Here is a 22,082-nt window from a genome sequence, read left to right as displayed (position 1 = left end):
CATCTGACTCAGATGATGAAAATGAACACACGTCAGTCCACATTGCTTTGGATTGTTATTTGGTAGAACCTGTCATCAGCATGGATGCATGTCTTCTGGTTGAAGCATGAAAGGACATATGAATCTTTAGCACATCTGGCACATAAATATCTTGCGACACCGGCTAAAATAGTGCCATGAGAATGCCTATTCTCACTTTCAGGTGACATTGTAAACAAGAAGCATTTCAGTAAGCATGGAAACAAATATGTATCATAACTCAGATCTGGAGCTAACAGGTGATCTGAATTACCATTCCATGAGAAATTCCAACATTTCTATTTTGTTTTCATTCTGAATCTCAATGAAAAAACATTTTGAAATTTCCCATGTAACAAAAATTAATTCAAGACCATTGAATCTTTTAGCTTCTAGACCACTGAAATGTTTCATTTTGACTTTATATTACATTAATATATTACATGTACATAATATTAATATAACATAAAGGTCAAAATGAAATGAATCACGTTTCAACATTTACCAAATGAAACAATGAGACATTTTTCTGTTAAATTTTTTGTCAAAATCCATACTTGCTCCTAAACGTTTCAAGTTCATTGAAACTACATTTGAAACTGAATATATAGGCAGAGTTATTTGCAGTAAATACATTAATTCCACAGTGTTTTAAGCTTCTGTTATGAATAATATTTGTATGTCCCACTTTCTGAGTAACTGTCACACACTAAGTCCCACATCTGGGACCTGGCAAGTTGAGAGCCTATATAGGTAAACTGTCTCCTGCATATTTCAGCAGCTCTGAGCTACTGGGGCTCTTTTCCTGTACATTTCACAATGTGCACAAGACAGACACACACACTTCCATGGTTGTGGTAAAGAGTTCCATTACCATACACTGGTAGGACCCATTCACACTGGGAGAGTTGGTCTGTGACAGACTTATGAAAAGTCTAATTCTTTTCTGTTTTAGGACAGGAAATTGTGTTACATAACTGCTTGTCTTTTTTTTCTTCCTCTCACTATCACAGGATGCAATGAAGCTTTAGTCCAAACCAAATAAGTATACACAATTCATAAAGATAACAAGTGTTAGTTGGCAAAGCAGGACAAAATTAGATTCCTCCTAATCTTAATTAGGTTGGGGGCAGAAGCAGTTTGCTGCAGCATAACACTTTGTGGCATGGTTCTTACATATTACGCTCCTTTAGAGATAAAAAACAAAACAGCAACAACTAATGATAGGGCAGATGGGTAGGTAGGTAGATAATCACAGCTTCTCCAAGGAGGTTAGAAGTATATACAGTGATCTGAGTTTAAATGGAAAATGCAAGAGATTTCAAAATATATACACATCTTAATATATAGGCCTGCCTCCTTTAAGCAATAATTTCCTAGATTTTTACTGGCTGTGTTGATAGGAAATGCACTTGAGTGACTTTAGCTCTAAGCAAATGCATTTTTGTTTGTGAATTTCCTTGGGTTTTATTTTTTTAAAACGTGATAAAAGGTAGCCCTATCCTCCTGCTCAGTTTTCCTGAATTTGCTCACATCTATGTTCCTGCATAACCCCTGTACTCCAGCTCCACACCCTATGACGCCTAAAAAAGTCCCTTCTCTAGAGGTCCAATCCACACATGCCTGCCTGTGATTCCTTCCTTACCTCCCTCCAAGTCCCTCAGCCCCTGCAGTTTCCTTCTTGCCCTCTGGCTCCTTGCATCATCTACTCCATGCCCCCTCAATAGCTCCCCTCAATGTTCCTTGCTTCCCATTCCATTTTTAAATATTTAAAAATTGGCTAGGGGCACACAACTAGCATCTGGGGTGCAGCCCCTTTAACATATTGTGCTGTTGTGGGCAGGGACTAGACCTGCTTGTGTAGTGGGACAGCACCAAACAAAATGGTGACCCAATCCTGATCAGGGCCTCTAAGTGCTGCCATAATACAAATAATAAAAGATAATTACAAATGGGGTGGGTAGCACTGCCAATTATTGAGGTCATCTGACAGCTTCCAAGGTGTGAAATGGGGATAATTCTACCTGCTCATCTAATAAGCATAGTGTTATGAAAAAAAATTCATTAATGTTTGTGAATCACTCAGCACTTTAGTATAAGCACCATAGAAAACCTGTGAGAAAATTCATAATTCTGTCTTTAGAGCAGGGTTTAAATAGTGTGCAGTAAATAAAGACCTTACATTGAACAATGAAGAGAAAACAAAATACAGTAAAACCTCAGAGTTACGAACAAGAGATCCACTTCCTGGACACTACGGTGCTAATAAGCAATGGTCACATAAACACCACTCTATACGAGAAACCTACTGACCGCTATTCCTACCTACATGCCTCCAGCTTTCATCCAGGACATACCACACGATCCATTGTCTACAGCCAAGCTCTAAGATACAACCACATTTGCTCCAACCCCTCGGACAGAGACAAACACCTACAAGATCTCTATCGAGCATTCTTACAACTACAGCACCCACCTGCTGAAGTGAAGAAACAGACTGACAGAGCCAGAAGAGTACCCAGAAGTCACCTACTACAGGACAGGCCTAACAAAGAAAATAACAGAACGCCACTAGCCATCACCTTCAGCTCCCAACTAAAACCTCTCCAACGCATCATCAAGGATCTACAACCTATCCTGAAGGACGACCCATCACTCTCACAGATCTTGGGAGACAGGCCAGTCCTTGCTTACAGACAGCCCCCCAACCTGAAGCAAATACTCACCAGCAACCACACACCACACAACAGAACCACTAACCCAGGAACCTATCCTTGCAACAAAGCCCTTTGCCAATTGTGTCCCCATATCTATTCAGGAGACACCATCACAGGGCCTAATCACATCAGCCACAATATCAGAGGCTCGTTCACCTGCACATCTACCAATGTGATCTATCCCATCATGTGCCAGCAATGCCCCTCTGCCATGTACATTGGTCAAACTGGACAATCTCTACGTAAAAGCATAAATGGACACACATCAGACGTCAAGAATTATAACACTCAAAAACCAGTTGGCGAACACTTCAATCTCTCTGGTCACTCGATTACAGACCTAAAAGTCGCAATACTTCAACAAAAAAAACTTCAAAAACAGACTCCAATGAGAGACTGCTGAATTGGAATTAATTTGCAAACTGGATACAATTAACTTAGGCTTGAATAGAGACTGGGAGTGGATGGGTCATTACACAAAGTAAAACTATTTCCCCATGTTTTTCCCCACGCCCCACTGTTCCTCAGACGTTCTTGTCAACTGCTGGAAATGTCCCACCTTGATTATCACTACAAAAGTTCCCCCCGCCCCCCCGCCTTCCTGCTGGTAATAGCTCACCTTAAGTGATCACTCTTGTTACAGGGTGTATGGTAACACCCACTGTTTCATGTTCTCTATGTATATAAATCTCCCCACTGTATTTTCCACTGGATGCATCCGATGAAGTGAGCTGTAGCTCACGAAAGCTTATGCTCAAATAAATTTGTTAGTCTCTAAGGTGCCACAAGTACTCCTTTTCTTTTAGTAAGTTAATGGATGCTTGAAGAATAAAGGTATGTGAGAGCGTGTCTGTATATGTGTGGGGAGGAGAGGGGAAGAGACAGCTGTTGCATTTTGTTTTCACACATATCTTCACTCATTAGGCCTAGAAATGGTCCTTTGGCCAGAAAAGTTCACAAAACTGGTAACAGCTTTTAATCTAGATTTATATCCTCTAAAGACATTTCCATCATCAGTGAAAGTGCCTTCTATTTATTTCAGGTAAGGCCCACTGGTTGTGGTAATGCTGTTGTTTTGATAGGGAGTGTGTCTCCAGAGGTGCTTCAAGCTGTATATTTTTGGCAGCATCATTGTAAAGAATTATGACAAAAACAGAAAGGCACGGTAGCCATGGTCTTAATTTCCGCTGGGAAGAATGAAACACTAAATTGTTATTGCTGCTGATTTTAGATGGAAGCTTTAATCCTTTTGTTGAGAAGAAATAAAGAATCCTCTTTTTTTTTAATCTGGGTACAGATGATGGTCATCAAATACACTTACAGCAACTTCAAGTCACCTTAAATGGCTTTTATTGTATCAAAACAGGATAATTTCATTTAAAGCAGAAAATAAAGAATTGTGGTTACTCTACTTTGCTTTTATTGGTTAATAAAATTCTACCTACAATTCAATATTGAATATACAATATCTCTTATTAAGCTGTTGATGAGAAACCACTTTTACCTTTTCTGTCCATCATTGAATAGGAAAACTAAAGCAAAGGTTCATACTAGGGTAAACTACTACAAAGTAAACCCATTATTTTGCTGTATGTTTATATTCATGTATTCTTTCATGTGTTCTTTAAAAGCTCATCTCTGGGTTTGATCAAAAATGAAGTCAATGTAAGTCTTTACTGAATTCAACGGGCATAAGAATGGGCTGTCTGTGAGGTACCGAGCATCATAAATGTCTATTTATTTCAATGGGAGTGGAAAGCATTCTCCACCTTACAGGATTGGACCATTATTGTTTATTTTAAGGGTTAATGGCTTTGTCATCAGCTCTCCCCATTTACTTGAAAGGAGTCTCATTTACATTGGTGTCAGTGAGAGTGGAATGGAGATCTTTGTGTGTGAAAACCCATAATACACACACATACACACACACTCATGGGGGGTGGGGTAGGTCCAATCTTACATCCATATAAGCAAATTTTGATTTTGCTCAAAATTTCCCATTGGGAAATCTAAATCTATTTTATTTTGGTCAGTTCGACCCAAATCACAATATTTTGTTTTTTGAACTGACCCTAAACATTTTGTTTTGAATCAGTTCACCCAAGCTACATTCCCTCCCAGTGCATTGCCTTATGGGAGATGTAGTTTGGGCCCCTTTTCTCTCCTATGGTCTAGGCTCCCCAGAGGACTATATCTCCCATAATACAATGCAGATTTCCCTCTGACCTCTGAATGGGGTCATGGGAGTCACACATTCAACAGACTTAAAGTGATGTGTTTCCGGTCATTTCAATCAATTGACACAAAACAGTTAGTTTGGACAATGTCAGAATGTTTAGTTTTGATTGAAAATATTGAAACAGAACGTTTTCAACATCGTGGTTGCACAAAAAATTTCAACTTTTGTACTGTTGAAAAATTAAGTGCGAGGAGGATTGGGTCGCTTCAGAGTATGAGCCTGATCTTGTGAAGTGGTGAGTATCTTCACAAAAGGTGTTGACAGTGCTCAGGACTCGAAAGGGTTCAAGACCTAAAAAGGGGCATATGTGGTCTCCCAATCACATTGGCTGAGACAATCAGGGACCCAGACAACCCATTATTATGTGATTGTCATAAATATAAAGGGAAGGGTAAACCCCTTTGAAATCCTTCCTGGCCAGGGGAAAGCTCCTCTCACCTGTAAAGGGTTAAGAAGCTAAAGGTAACCTCGCTGGCACCTGACCAAAATGACCAATGCGGAGACAAGATACTTTCAAAAGCTGGGAGGAGGGAGAGAAACAAAGGGTCTGTGTCTGTCTGTAGTCTGTCTTTGTCGGGGATAGACCAGGAATGGAGTCTTAAAACTTTTAGTAAGTAATCTAGCTAGGTATGTGTTAGATTATGATTTCTTTAAATGGCTGAGAAAAGAATTGTGCTGAATAGAATAACTATTTCTGTCTGTGTATCTTTTTTGTAACTTAAGGTTTTGCCTAGAGGGGTTCTCTATGTTTTTTAATCTAATTACCCTGTAAGATATCTACCATCCTGATTTTACAGGGGGGATTTCTTCATTTCTATTTACTTCTATTTTTATTAAAAGTCTTCTTGTAAGAAACTGAATGCTTTTTCATTGTTCTCAGATCCAAGGGTTTGGGTCTGTGGTCACCTATGCAAATTGGTGAGGCTTTTTATCCAACATTTCCCAGGAAAGGGGGGGGGTGCAAGTGTTGGGAGGATTATTCATTGTTCTTAAGATCCAAGGGTCTGGGTCTGTAGTCACCTAGGCAAATTGGTGAGGCTTTTTACCAAACCTTGTCCAGGAAGTGGGGTGCAAGGTTTTGGGAAGTATTTTGGGGGGAAGGATGCGTCCAAACAGCTCTTCCCCAGTAACCAGTATTAGTTTGTTGGTGGTAGCGGCCAGTCCAAGGACAACGGGTGGAATATTTTGTACCTTGGGGAAGTTTTGACCTAAGCTGGTAAAGATAAGCTTAGGAGGTTTTTCATGCAGGTCCCCACATCTGTACCCTAGAGTTCAGAGTGGGGGAGGAATCTTGACAGTGATAATTAGAAGAAGGTTTATAAATGAAACAGCAAAACTTTGGTTTTAATTATTTGTTCCAAAATGTAGCAAAATACCTTTGCCTGTAGGTTATACCAAAGATTAACAGGGCCAAAATAGTTTTGCATAGGAGTCAGACAGTTTCATTGTCTTGTTCGAGCTCAAAACTAGCAGAGCTTCATGTGGTTGCAGGATTTTTGTTTTGTTTTAACAAAAGCTTCACAAAGCTCTATACTAATAGAGAGTTGAGAACTGGTATATTAGAGAAAGAAATAGGAAAATGACTGAGGAAGTCACCGGAAGATAACATTTTTCTATTTCCTCTGAAAAAGATGTTTGAATTAGACTGGGAATGACAAATGTAACCTATTTGGTCTGATCACAAAGCAAACTCTGGCAAAAATAAAATAGGCATATGACAAATCAATAGTAAGGAAAGAGAACCATTAAAAATAGCTTACTATTGGAATGACCTGGAAAACAGGTAAGGACATAAGAGTAATAAAACAAGAAACAAAAGCAAAAGGAGATGGTGACTGCACTGCATTAGATACTTGGATATAGCAAGAAATCATTTTATGAATCAATTTATTGTTGATTTCACACCTAACCAGATTTATAAGACCATTTTCTTTTAGATCCTTGAAAATTACCTCTGCCAAGGTACTTTCACACAGGTAGCTTATATCAACAGTGCTAGTTTCTTGATTTACTGGTCTGTTATCTCTTACGGGACATTTTCACGTCTCTCAAAATGTAATATATAGTAATTTTCAATTGTTAACCAAATATGCAATTGAAAGGACAATATCAATTGCCATATTATTATTTTTTAAAAAGCATGTATGCTGATTTCTTATCATGATTTCACTCCGAAGTACTCTTTAACAGAATTACTGAGTAGAGGTAACTAACAAATTCCACCACGGTTTTGAGGATATATAATAGTCTACTGGTAAATATTTACTGAATTTTAAATCACTTTGACATATGTCCTTTGGAATTGCTATCCCTGAAAACACTTTGTATGTGATAATGGCCTGTATGCAATGCACTGACATTACAGGTAGTAAAGTGACATAGTGGAATGTTTAATAGAAGGCCTTAAAAAAGAATAGAGGAAAAAAGTGACATTTTTTGAAAATATAAAGCTAGATATAAAGATGGAAAGTAGAGCATCTCTTGAAAATAGAAAGTTAATAAAAGCTGATTGTTCAGAGATGTTAAAGCTTTTTATCTATTATAGTATTGCTGATCTTTCCTGGCCCGACAGTGTTTCCATAATAAATACTCTATTTACAGGATTGATAACTTATTTTAAAAAACTATTCCAAGATAAAACTCGCCATACAAAGTCTGAGGCCAGGGAGCAAATTTGGTTTAGCCACTTGAAGAGAATATGATTTCATCACGTTTTCATAAAACTGAAATATGGATTTGATTTTAAAAATTGACTACCAAGCAACATAATTTACACACTTTTGATAGCGGGGAAGCTGAGGACAGTGGAGTAACACAACACTTAGGCCTTGCCCACCCTACATACATTACCTATGACTGACAAGTAGCTTAGACAAGGCTGTACATTGGCACACATTATTGTGAAGCCTATAAAAAAGAAAGCAGTCTCTGAAACTATCTGGTTCTCTCAAGCTCTGAAGGCCTCCCTGACCGCACAACAGCAGCGGAAGTTGCTCCCTGTTGTGAGAATATGCCCCAGCCTTGGATGTGGCATTTGATATCTACCCTACAACTGCACCTTCCAAGTATATACCTGCTTTAGGACCAAGTTTTGTCCCAATTGCGTAGAAGCCAGTGGAAATTTTGATGCTTAGGCTCTGGTCACAACTTATTTTAGTAAAGGGAAGACTGTTGCATCAGTTCTTGTGGTATATGACATGGTTTTATGGGAGAATTTTGGCTCTCATAGAATCAGTCTGGCAAATAATCTTGAATGCTTATGGATCAATGTACTATTAGATAAAGCCCAAGTTGGGGGTACTAGCTGTTGTGTGCTGTAGACCACCAAATCACATTAGGGAACAGGATGACCATTTCCTTATGCATCTATCTACAATGTGTAGGAAACAAAGCTGTGTGATCCTGGGGGAACTTCTATTTGAATGACACATACTTGGAGATCTCATGCTCCCAGTAGTAAAACATCCTTGGAATTTCTAAACATAATAGATGACGATTTCCTAACTCAAAAAGTGTTGCAATTAACATATCAGAATTATAATATATATATGGAAGAAAGGGGAAGTCCATAGTCATTAATATAAATGAGAAGTTAAGAATTGTAGAAAACTGATATGGAAATCCAAGGGACACAAAGACAAATCTATGGCTAGCAGAGCTAAGGACAATAAGGAATTTTAAAAAATATAATAGGAACAAAAAGAATCCTGACCATAGTATTTGGTCCATTATTAGATGGAAAGAGTAGAATTGTCTATAATGATGCAGAAAACGCAGAGGTGTGCAATAAATGTCTAAATTCTATATTTGGGGGAAATCGGATGATATAGTCTCATCATATGGTGATAGTACTCTTTCCATTCCACTGCTGTCTCTGGAGGACGTTAAACTAAAGTTAATAATGTCTGACATTTTAAAATCAACAGGTCCAAATAACCTGCATCCAAGAGTCTTAAAAGAGCTGGCTGTGCAGCTCACTGGCTGCTTGATGATTGTCAGTAAGCCTTGGAATGCTGGGAAAGTTCCAGAAGACTGGAAGAAAGCTAATGTGGTGCCAATTTTTAAAAATGGTAAACAGGATGACCCAGGTAATGATAGGCCTCTGAGCCTGACATCGATCCCAGGCAAGATAATAGAGCAGCTGATACAGGACTCAATTAATAAAGAACTAAAGAAGGGTAATGGAATTAATGCAAATCAACATGGGTTTATAGAAAACATATCACATCAGTCTGACTTAATAGCTTTTTTATGATGAAATTATAAGTTGCCAAAGGTAACAGTGTTGACATAATATATTTAAACTTCTGTAACGTGTTTTCCTTGGTACTGAATAATATTTTGATTAAAAAACTAGAATGATATTAAATCAACATGGCACACATTAAGTGGATTAAAACCTGGTTAATGGATAGGTCTCAAAATGTAACTGTAAACAGGAAATCATCATGGAGAGGGTGTATTTCCACTTGGGTCCTGCAGGAATTGGTCTTGGTCCTATGCTATTTAACATTTTTATCAATGATCAGAAAGAAAACATAAAATCATCACCGATAAAGTTTGCAGATGACAAAAACTGGGGGAGTGGTAAATAATGAAGAGGACAGGTCATTCAGAGCAATCTGGATCACTTGGTACACTGGGCTCAAGCAACCAATATGTGTTTTAATACAGCTATATGTAAATGTATACCTTTAGGAATAAAGAATATAGGCCATACTTATAGGATGGGGGACTCTGTCTGGGGAAGCAGTGACTCTAAAGATTTGTGGGTCATGGTGGATAATCAGCTGAACATGAGCATCCAGTGCAACAATGTGGCCAAAAGAGCTAATGTGATCCTCCAGTGCATAAACAGAGGAATCTCAAGTAGGAGTAGAGAGGTTATTTTACCCCTGTATTTGGCACCTCTGAATTGGTGCAACTACTCTTGGAATACTGAGTCCAGTTCTGGTGTCCACAATTCAAGAATGCTGTTGAGAAATTGGAGAGTGTTCAGAGAAGAGCCACAAAAATGATTAAAGTATTAGAAAGCATGCCACAGTGATAGACTCATGGAGCTCAACCCATTCAGCTTACCAAAGAGAAGGTTAAGGGGTGACTTGATTACACAAGTAATTATAAGTACCTGCACGGGAACAAATATTTAATAATGGGCTCTTCAATGTAGCAGAGAAAAGAATAACACAATCCCATGACTGGAAGTTCAAGCTAGACAAATTCAGACTGGAAATTAGGTGTAAATTTTTTCGGTGACTATTATTAACCATTGGAACAAGTTAGCAAAGGTTGTCGTGGATGTCGTGGATTCTCCGTCACTGACAATTTTAAAATCAAGACTGGCTGTTTTTCTAAAAGATATACTTTAGGAATTATTTTGGGAAGTTCTGTTGCCTGTGATATGTAGGAAGTCTGATTAGATTATCCTAATGCTTCCTTCTAATTTTAATTTTAAAATTAATTGACAGCAGTAGCTAGTCAGCCAGGGAGTGCACTTCTCTACATACATACCTTTGCAAGAGCACCTCAATCTGATTTGAGCAAACCCCTGCTTTACCCGATAGATGGCTGTGCTAAATTGTACCACAGTAGGCTGTGTGTATGTGTACATTCTGATTCTTCAGCAACACTTAGCTCTCCTCACAATACATATTCCTACAGGTATGGAATTCTACTGGAATTTTTAGTTTAGAAATGTGTTGCAGTATAAAGTTTAATTTGCATGGAATCTACTTTCTGAATGAACTTGTCATTCAACACGATGATGTAATGCTATCATATTTCAGCTTCTGATGTATTGTTCCTATCTCTATTTTTTATGCTAGTTCTTGTATCATTCATATACACTGATATCACATAGTGAGCAAGGTAAGCACAAAGAAACTGACAAAGAGAAATTTGGTCTACTATGGCAGAATTCATAAAAGTAGTCATAATATGTATGTTTGGGACACTTAGTTGTTTTCCAGGAAGTATGTGCAGGCAAGTATCATGTTGCTTATAAGAGCCTTTTGAATGGACAAAGCATTATAAATGGGAAACAAGTTTATGTCTATGCAACACTGCAATACTTTTGCATCTTGTCTGACTCTTTTCCTTCGTAAGTAAACAAAGCACATTTCCCATTACTCTCCCTCTTGTATCTTTCTGTTTTATTCTTTAAAATATCTTTTCTCATGGTGTCCCCATCTCTTTCTCATTACTGCCCATCTTTCTCCTCCCCCCCCCCCCCCCAATAGTGACTTGGTCATGCAAAATATTGAGCATTTTAGTCCTTGTCCAGCAAAGCACATGCCTAATTTCAGTATGGCTTCTCGTGTGGTTAAAGTTAAATTTATGCTTAGGTGCTTTGATTAATTAGGACCAGGGTATTTAGCACCTTATGAGATTGGACTGTAGGAGTTTGAATTGAAAGGTAGTGAGTGGCACCTCCTCTGAATATCGTCATCTCCAACTTAAGCTCATGAGAGTCAAAGATGCTCAGACCTCTCAGGGTAAGGCCATTCCCTCATTGCCTGCACTCTTTGGGGGCTTCTGGAGCATGGGAATATTCTGTCTATAGTCCAGATGGCGTCTTCATGTGGTCCTTTATTAAAAACTCTACGTATTATACTTGTCTGAAACACAAAGAGTGTTACATTGTACCAGGGACAATTGGTCACTTTAGAACTGTACTATTTATTTTTCCCATAAGGAATGGAATACCTACCAGAGTCATAATACTTCATTGAAAAGTGATGTCCTGAGCAGATACCCATCACCCTATGCCATAAAAACCCTGTTTCTTCTGCTCATATATCGCACTACACTATTTGTTTGAATCTCTGCTGCACAGCCAGAAAAGTAGCTCAGATTCCACAGTAATAAGTGTGGTATAAATAATGGGGAAAAACCCCTAGATAAACAGGGAGTGCAAATCAATTAATAAATCCCATTCCCAGGACAGTGCTAACAACTCTGATGGAATAGAAAATTATGCTGTTTGGAAGTATCCATTGTATTCTATGTCAGCTTGTCGTCAATAATAAAGAGAGAGAAAAATCTGTGTTTGCCAAACCACTAGCAAAGGATTTTTATTCTGTTGTTTCTAAGTGAATATTACAAGAAAAAAGAGCAGCAATGAGAAACTAAAAATAGTAATATAGAAAACTGTGTCTAACTACTGATAGTGTTTTAGAAAAAAATCTATTGAATTAAATGTAACATGGATGTAAACACATGGGGATAAATTCTGCTCTTATATGCACCATGTGCGGTTGCCACCAATTTAATGGGAGCTATAAGCACATTCAAGGGCAGAATTTGTTTCCCAGTATTCATTAATCTTTCTGAGGGTCTCTCTTTATCAGCTCCACTGTGCATAAGATCATGAAGAATGGTGACTGCCTTCCCTCTTTGAATTTTATTTTGTGATATGTCCATCGGAGGAGCTGTCTAAAGAAAAGTCGAGCATTTTGCGCGCGTGCACATGCCCGCCCCCCATACACACACATGCCCATTTATTAAGAAACCAACAAGTTCCCCAGAAAGGAATGTGTAGGAATCCTTGATACAAGAGCACACTCATGTCTCAACAGTCTCTACTACTACTATTATACACATTTTTAAGACAGCCATCACTTGCATATCTAGCTGACGATACAGAACTACAGAAGTACATCAACTTTTCTTCAAGTAAAGGAACCAATTCTCCTTCCACCACTCCAAAATCATCTAAATTGTTTACTTATGAGCAGATGAATTTATTGTTTCCTACAATAAGCATATTGCCAGGGCTGTTCTAGTACAAAACTGTTAAGGGAATGCAGACTGAACAAAATGATCACAATCTGAGGGTTAAAAGACTTGGACTTATCTGACACACCTTGGACAGACAATGCAATATCAAACCCATATTTACTGTAAAGATTCTTTTCACAGTAGCAGCTGTGTTAGTCTGTATCCGCAAAAAGAAAAGAGTACTTGTGGCACCTTAGAGACTAACCAATTTATTTGAGCATAAGCTTTCGGCATCCGATGCAGTGAGCTGTAGCTCATGAAAGCTTATGCTCTAATAAATTGGTTAGTCTCTAAGGTGCCACAAGTACTCCTTTTCTTTTTGTAAAGATTCTGTGCACATTTCTACAGAGACTGAACTGTTGATTGACACTACTTCACTGACATATGATACAGACTGGATGCTGACTTTGCTGGCCTATCAAACTGTAATATTTTAACATGAGATCCGGGTGGTAGGGAAGACTCAAGAGACAGTTTTTCTGACCCACATGAACCACTCCTAAACGTCCTGCAAACAAATAGTGATCAAAAGTCACCAACATCTGACTAATTAAATCTAACCAAAGTGAGTTTTACTTAAGCAATCAAGTTTTGAACTAAAATTGACCCAGTGAGATAGGAGGAAAGGAGTAACATGCACATTACATCAAGTATTCAAGTATGTCTATTGTTCTTCTTTCGCTATTTGCTTCAGTGAATGTCTGTGAAATGTACACATACTTTGAGTTTCCTGAATGGAAGATTTAGACAATGGAAATTCAAGTGAGAGGGATGATTCATAGAATTTATGGCCAGAAGGGACCATTAGGTCAGGGGTTCTCAACCTTTCTCTTCTTGAGCTCCCCCGACCCCCAACATGCTATAAAAACTCCAATACTCACCTGTGCCACAGTAACTAGTTTTCTGCATATTAAAGCCAGGATCAGTGTTAGGGGGCAGCAAGCAGGACAATTGCCTGGGGCTCCATGTCACAGGGGTCCCTGTAAAGTTACATTGCTCAGGCTTTGGCTGCAGCCCCGGATGGCGGGGCTCAGGGCCCTAGGCTTCTGCCCAGGGTGGTGGTGCTTTGGCTTTCTGCCCTGGGCCCCAGTGAGTCTAATGCTGGCCCTGCTTGGTGGTTCCCCCTGAACCCCTGGTTGCAAATCACTGCATTAGATCATATAGTCTGATCTCCTGTATAACACAGGACATTACATTTTACCCAGTCGTCCCTGTACTAAGCCCAACAACTTGTGTTTGGCTAACACACATTCCAGAAGGGCTCCAGTCTGGATTGGAAGCCATCAAGAAATGGAGACTCCACCACTGTTATTGGGAGTGTGTTTCAACGGTTAATCACCCTTCCCTGTTGAACATTTGTGCCTAAATTCTAATTTGAATTTGTCTGGCTTCAGCTTTCTACCATTGGTTCTCTTGTTCTACCTATCTCCTCAAGTTAAAGACTTTTTGATGACTCAGTATTTTCTCCCAGTGAAGGTACTTTTACACTGTAATCAAGTCACCGCTTAATCTTTTTGAGAAGCTAAATAGATCGAGCTCTTTACAGAGGTAAAAATCACCTCCCTACTTCTCTATAAACGCTTTTAGCCACAGCATCGCAGTGGTACCTCATGCTGAGTTGCTCATTACACCAAATCCTTTTCAGAATCACTGGTTTCCAGGATGCAGTCCTCCATTTTGTTGGATTAAAATGCATTTTCTTTGAATAGGTTCAGCTTACCACACAATGCAGATCACTCTGTATTACTGCCCTGTCATCATCATTAGTTACCACTTTGCCTATCTTTGTGTCATCTGCAAATTTTATCAGCAGTGATTTTATATTTACCTCCAGATCACTGATGAAAATGCTGACTAGTATTGGGTTTAGTACTTATCCTGGTGGAATCCCACTAGAAACAACCCCATTTGAGGATGTTACTCATTGATGACTACTTTGAGATATGTCAGTTAGCCAGTTCTTATGTATATCTGAAGGAGATATACTGATGTAGCCCTGATGTTCATCTGGAGTTGTACACACACTTGTGGGTCAGTGTATTCTAAAGAAGTTAAGGAAGGTTCACCAGGGATGAATTTGGCCAAACATTCCTAGATCATCCAAACAGTGCCCTGAATAGTCAATGCCATTCCACCAGTATTCAGGAAGAAATAGTAACAAATAATTTCCTTCTACAACACAAGTTACTAGCCTTTGCTGATTGTGGCAAAAGTTTATATTGCCCCTGCTTCCAACATCAGTGTCATATTCTGACATGAGTGTTGCCTATCTCCAGAGTGCTAGCCAATGTCTGTCTAGTTTCTTGCAAATCAGTTTCCCAGTGGAGGAGAAATCAGGGAAAGAGTCTGGGTTTATTCTATGTCAGGGGTTCCCAAACTTGGTTCGCAGCTTGTTCAGGGTCAGCCCCGGTGGGCTGCGAGATGCTTTGTTTACCTGAGCGTCCACAGGTATGGCCGCTTGCAGCTCCCAGTGGCCACAGTTCACCGTTCCAGGGGCTTACCCTGAACAATTCGCGAATCAAGTTTGGGAACCCCTGTTCTAGGTTAACTTGTTTTATTTTCAAACGTACTCCAGCCCTGGAACAGAAATGATCAAAGAGCATGCAGGGCAATCCCTTCTTTCAGAAATCGCAGCCCAACAACAATGCCTGGTTCCTAAAGAGCAATTCTGCCTCTAGAATTGACTCTAATCAGGGACCAAGACAGTCAGCAAACTCTCCTTCTGCTCTCACAGCTCCTTCTCCACAAAACCTTGATTAACCCCAAAGCAAACAACGCAGTACGGCTTCCTAAGATGGAACATTTGCTTGCACAGTAAAGAAAAACAACAAACACCAAAGACCATATGTCACAGCACTACTTGGTGATACCTGCCATACCAATTATAACTATATGAAATATTCATCCTGATTTCCAACAGTTAAAACTGTTTTCCCTCATTTATTAGTTCTTTTCTTATCATTAAACTAATTAATAGCACATTTTTATTTTCATTCAAATACACACAACAGATTTATAATTTTTTGCACATTTGCTGATCAGAAGCAGACTTTGGGGCCTTGTACTAGATCAGTTTCCTTTTGGAAGAGTCAGGGTATTTTCTAGTGTAAGACAGTAATTTACAAAATGGATCCAAGTCTTGATTATCCTGAACAGAGGAGGTCAAAACTGCACACAGACATTTCCGTTCTACAGAAATTTCACTAAAGGCAGCACTGCTCTTCTACTAAGAAACAGTGTTCTAGGCTAAAAGCTTCAGAACAATCTGTCCTCTTTTTGGGCCAGATCCTTGGCTAGTGTAAATAGATGTAGCTCAATTTAACCAGATGGTGATATGTCAAATTACACCAGCTGAGGATCTGGCCTTTAGAAACAAGTTGCTTTAGAACAGTCCAAGCCCCTAAGCCTTCTTCTTGGGAGACCCCTAGTCCCAAGCTTATGCACTGTAATAAACACCCCTGCTATAACAATATTTTCTCTCCCTCTTGATCACAATATCTGTCAAGTGATCTTAATTCTCCGCAGCACTTCTAGTGTCAACTCTTATACAAGAACATAATACTTGTTCTGGGGAAAGCTGGAATTGAAAGTGACAAGGCCAGTACACTTTCATGAAGGTAATGCCATTATCCTCAGCACTGTTTATGTCATGTTCCTTAGTCCCAATATTACTTGATAAAATGATACAAAACAACAATATTTCAGTTACATTTATATTTAATTTTCAGTCAATGGGAACAGTTAAAAACAGAACATTTTATTCAGTCTTTATCAGCTACTGGAAATGATGATGTCACTTGAGACTTTAATGGTGCAAATTTTCCTTGGAACTAATTGCCATGAAGAACATTCAGAGAGAATGTGCTAGATCCACAAAGTGGACTTAGGCTCAGTGTTGCAAAACCTAACTTTAGGTGCTCTACCGCTTAGTGGAATCCACAGCCCCAAGCTGGACACTTAGCTCTATATACAATGCTTGGAGAGAGTTAGGCACCTAAGAATAGGATCCACAAAAGCCAGGAAGCCAAGCAAGGAGCTGCATATATCATCCTGTTGGCATTTCCTGCAATCTGAAAGTCAGAGAAGGTGGTAACTTGTACATTTTCTTTTTAATAGTATTTTTCAAACAATACTAGTTTCAGTGTTCATACAACTCAAAAATTTGCCCATTCCTCTCTGCCAAAACCCTGTTTGGGTCCTAAGGATTAACTGTCACTTAAGTAACTTCAGCTTCTTCATCTGACCTAATGGATGCCACCTTCAATCTGTCCCCAATATTGCTGCTACAGAAATAATCTTCCATAGTCACTGTTCTGACTATGTCTAAGGCCTGGTCTACATTACGGGGTTAGGTCGAATTTAGCCACATTAGGTTGATTTAAAAATGACTGCGTCCATACAACCAACCCTGTTCCGTCGACCTAAAGGGCTCTTAAAATCGACTTCTGTACTCCTCCCCAACGAGGGGAGTAGCGCTAAAATCGACCTTGCTGGGTTGAATTTGGGATAGTGCGGACACAAATCAACAGTATTGGCCTCCAGGAGCTATCCCAGAGTGCTCCATTGTGACTGCTCTGGAAAGCACTTTGAACTCTGACGCACTAGCCAGGTACACAGGAAAAGCCCTGGAAACTTTTGAATTTCATTTCCTGTTTAGTCAGCATGGCGAACTCAGCAGCACTCAGCAGCACAGGTGACAGAAGCCAGGAAAGAACTAAGTGAGCACGATGAGCGGAGGCAGGATGCGATGCTGAGGCTAATGGAGGAGCAAATGAACATGATGAAGCATCTGTTGGGGAAGCAAACAGACATGATGAAGCATCTGTTGGAGCTACAGGAAAGCCAACAAGAGCACAGACCCCCACAGCATCCACTGTATAACCGTCTACCCTCATAGAATCATAGAATATCAGGGTTGGAAGGGACCTCAGGAGGTCATCTAGTCCAACCCCCTGCTCAAAGCAGGACCAATCCCCAATTTTTGCCCCAGATCCCTAAATGGCCCCCTCAAGGATTGAACTCACAACCCTGGGTTTAGCAGGCCCATACTCAAACCACTGAGCTACCCATCCTCCCCATGTTCTATAGCCTCCTCACCCAGATGCCCAAGAACGCAGGGGAAGGGCTCCGGGCACCCAGCCACTCCACTCCAGAGGAATGCACAAGCAACAGAAGGCTGTCATTCAAACAGTAGTGTGGCTACAATAAGCAATGTGGCCTTGTCCTTCCCTCCTCTCCTACCCCATGGGCTTGGGTGTTGCTACCTTGGCCGTTATCTCTTTTTTTTAATTAATAAAGAAAGAATGCATGGTTTCAAAACAATAGTTACTTTATTTCGAAGGGGGGAGGGTGGTTGGCTTACAGAGAATTAAAATCAACAAAAGGGGCGGATCTCCATCAAGGAGAAACATACACAACTGTCACACCGAAGGCTGGCCAGTCATGAAACTGGTTTTCAAAGCCTCTCTGATGCACAGTGCACCTTGCTGTGCTCTTCTAATCACCCTGCTGTCTGTCTGCTCAAAATCAGACACCAACCTCCCACCCCGCCATAAACATCTCCCCCTTACTCTCACAGATATTATGGAGCACACAGCAAGCAGCAATAACAGTGGGAATGTTGGTTGTGCTGAGGTCTGACCTAGTCAGCAAACAGCACCAGCGATCTTTTAAATGTCCAAAGGCACATTCTACCACCAATTCTGCACTTGCTCAGCCTATAGTTGAACTGCTTCTTACTACTGTCCAGGCTTCATGAGCCATGGGTAGGTTGCAGTAGGTGCGACCGTGCAGTGCTGCCGGCTGGGAGAGCGGCCTAAGCTCCCATGATATTGCAGGCAGGACTGAATCTCCATGAGACGAAACTTAAAGAAGAGAATGACCTGTAGTCTCTGGCTCCCATTCGGTGCTCTAAGAGGAGAATAACCATGTCTGTCCAGGTGCCCCGATCGATCTCACTGAGGTCTGCCAGGAACACCCAGGAGATGTACGATGGCTATCAGTCCTACTGCACCATCTGCTGCGAAGGCAAGGAGCTGCTGCTGTGCAGCAATGCAGTACCACATCTGCCAACAGCACCCAGGAGACGTATGGTCACAGTGAGCTGAATGGGCTTCATGCTTGCCATGGTATGGCATCTGCATGGGTAACCCAGGAAAAAAGGCATGAAACGATTGTCTGCCATTGCTTTCACGGAGGAAGGGAGGGGAGGCCTGACGACATGTACCCAAAACCACCCATGACAATGTTTTTGCCCCATCAGGCATGGGGAGCTTAACCCAGAATTCCAATGGGCAGTGGAGACTGCACGAACTGTGGGATAGCTACCCACAGTGCACCGCTCTGTAAGTCGATGCTAGCCATGGTTCTGAGGACGCACTCTGTCGACTTAATGCGCTTAGTGTGGACATATGCAATCAACTGTATAAAATCGGTTTCTAAAAATCGACTTCTAAAAAATCGACCTAATTTCGTAGTGTAGATATATCCTAAGTCTTCTTCAGATATTTCTACTTAGTTTTCCAGATCACCTAGATTATCTTTAAGATCTTTGCTTTGCTGCAACCTAGCTCCCGCCTACCTCTCTTCCATCTGTCTGCTACCCTCCTCATTATGCATGGGGAGAGGAAAAAGTCTAGGCAGTGACAAAGAAAGAGAGAGATAGATTAACTTTAGGGATAAATACTATTTTCCAGTTTACGAATGAAGTTCTTGTTCAGAGTTAGAGAAACTTAGAGAGAGCAGCTTTCTTCTATCATGGTCACATGATCGATGCCCTCCTTCCATGCTCATGTCCTGAATTTCTTCCAAATAGCTTACAGCCTTTCTCTGACCTAAACCATCCTCACTCCAAGTTGCTGCTGGGGGAAAAAAAAACCCACTTCTCTTTCAAAGAGCTCATAAATTGTCTTCTGGACAACAATTCCACTCCTGCTCAGGTATTAACTAACTTGACTCTTTGAAAAGATAGGCCATAAATAAACAAAGCCAAAATATTAATTTGCATTAAAAATAGGGAGATATCAACACACATGACTACATTTACCATGCAGCTGTATGGCTTTTCATTGGTTCCCTTCCCTCTCTTGGTTTTGTAATTTGTCAGTTTAGATTGTAAACTTTTTGGGATAGAAATCTTGTATTCTTGCCTGTGATGTGCCTAGCGTTTTGCTGCCACTAAAATGAAGAACATGAAATAAAATAAATAAAATAATACATCATCATCATCATTATTATTAATAAAAATTACTTCATACAGAGACTGAAACCCCAGTTTTCTTCAGGAAACCTCTCAAGCACCCCATCAGTTTCTCCTTCTTTAATACACTGTTATGGAGGAAATGATCTGCGGTTATCCAACCATGCTCATTGTGGTCAAGGCAGCTGGGAACTTTCCAGCCACCAGTACCACAATACAGTAAATACAACATCTTAAAATCAGACACAGTGTAACTGTTAATTAACTCAAGATTCTCCATACCCATGCTGCATTTCTCACAGCCCAGACAGAAAGAGAGCTAGGACTTGGCACCACACAAATATTGCACTATTTTAAAAAAACTCATTTAATTAAACTAGTACAAACTCCTGTGTGGACACTCTTAAATCGATTTAACTCCAGTTTGTATTGATTTATCTTAAGTTAACAAGGTATTGACTTGGAGTAAATCAATATAAACCAACTTTAAATTGAATTAAGAATGTCCACACAGAGCTTTGCACCTGTTTAACTAAACTGACTGAAAAACACACCTTTGATTAAATGAATACAATTTTGTTTATCATCTGGAGCATAGATCAGGAATGAAATCCAGAAGAAAAACATATATAGGGTATGGATATCAAGAATGATCACAATTCATGAGAACAAATTTTGAAAGGGACATTAAGCCTTGTGCTTTCAGTGCATACATCAATCTCTAACTACTGGAAACCAGGATGAGATCTATGAGGAAGGAGATTATCCTATATCTGCTACTGCAGGCACTTATACCTTCCTCTGAAGCATCTGGTATTGGCCATTGTCAAAAATAAGATACTGGACTAGATGGACCTGGGATCCGGTCCAGGCAGGTTCTCTGTTCCTTCCTAACATTCTGCAATTAGGAGACCATTAGATAGACTGGTCACACTGGAAAGGGTTTGATGAATTTATTTTAATAATCTTGAATTGGCTCTCCACTTTAAAAAACAATTTTAAGGGTAGAAGGTGATTTTCAATGCACAAAGGACATTTAGGTGCCCAATTCTCATTAAAAGTGGGGAACTCTTGAAAATCCCAGCCTTTATCACTATGTTATATATGTTCAGGACTAGAACAGGTGCCTTGATTACCCACTTACTCAAAAGCAGTTTTCTTTTAATTTTAGAGGAATACAGAGTGTAGCCATAAAGTATAAGAAAACAAGGTATTTCCCCCAGGCCCAAACAAAATATTTTCTCCTATTATTTATTACTGTGGCATATGAAACTTTATTCATTTAAGTTATTTAAGTTTAGTAGGAATAAAGTAGTTGTCTAAAACATCCATGAACCACCAAGGGAAACTAATCCACTTTTCATAACTCTAAAAATAGTTTGTTTTAGCTGTAAAAGCCCTCAGTTACCACGAGGAAATCAAAAACAAAAGGACAGATTTATTGAGGGATGTAAGTTATGTTCTTTTCTTTTCCCCAGAAGGGACTTCTGCTGTGAACTGCCTGTCTCATTTTCACTAGATGCTTGTAAAGCTGGATGAAACCAGATGAGGCAGAACTTGAAAAGATGTGTCAAAAAGTAAGAGAGTGAGTGTGTGTGTGATGGTAGGAGACCCTTAGAAACATCTCTTGCAAAAAAAAAAAAAAAAGAGAAAATAAAAGCTTCATTAAAATAGCTCTCCCCTCCCCAATGACTACCAGCATATCCTTTTTGGAATCATAATCCTAACTTGTAAACATCTATCTTGCGTTTTCCAGTCTCCTGCCACTTCTGTTTCTCTGCTCATTCAGTCCCTTTCTTTGTTAGTATTGCCTTTGTGATCAGTACTGCCACAGAAAATACAACAGTTGTGCAGCAGCCATCCTTACACAGCTCTGTTTAATCCCAAGTGTCTGGAGCTGCATCCTTATGCAAAACATTATAGTCTGACAAATCAAATGAACAATCTGCTAAACGTGCTGGCAGGCAGATCTCTGAAACTGTCTTCTCAAAGGGTAAATTAGTTGTCTTCACAGTGCCTCTTAGTTATGTATTACTAGTATGAGCTACATCATTACAAAAAAAAGACAGTATGAATCTTTTCAACAGCCCAGGTTACTGTCCAGGAAAACAACAACTGATAGTGTTTAGAG

The 22,082-nt window shown here is 39.8% G+C and overlaps 1 protein-coding gene across 4 annotated transcripts in view; it reads right to left on the bottom strand.

Moving 5' to 3' along the window:
* The window catches only part of DOK6 (docking protein 6), a 431,293-nt gene that overhangs the window by 12,654 nt on the left and 396,557 nt on the right, over window positions 1–22,082 (bottom strand). Inside the window, exon 9 of one of the 4 annotated variants that reach the window (XM_073331715.1) lies at window positions 16,522–17,542. The exons of the other annotated variants lie outside the window; for them this stretch is intronic. Within the exon in view, the coding sequence (XP_073187816.1) occupies window positions 17,510–17,542 (33 nt within the window). The 3' untranslated portion in view covers window positions 16,522–17,509. Of the gene's footprint in view, window positions 1–16,521; window positions 17,543–22,082 lie in introns of those variants that run through there. 4 annotated transcript variants of the gene reach the window in all.

The sequence above is a fragment of the Lepidochelys kempii genome, chromosome 2, assembly GCF_965140265.1.
Source record: "Lepidochelys kempii isolate rLepKem1 chromosome 2, rLepKem1.hap2, whole genome shotgun sequence".
Lineage (NCBI taxonomy): Eukaryota > Metazoa > Chordata > Testudines > Cheloniidae > Lepidochelys > Lepidochelys kempii.
The sequence above is the reverse complement of the archived record's forward strand: the minus strand, read 5'-3'. Positions and strand labels throughout refer to the sequence as shown.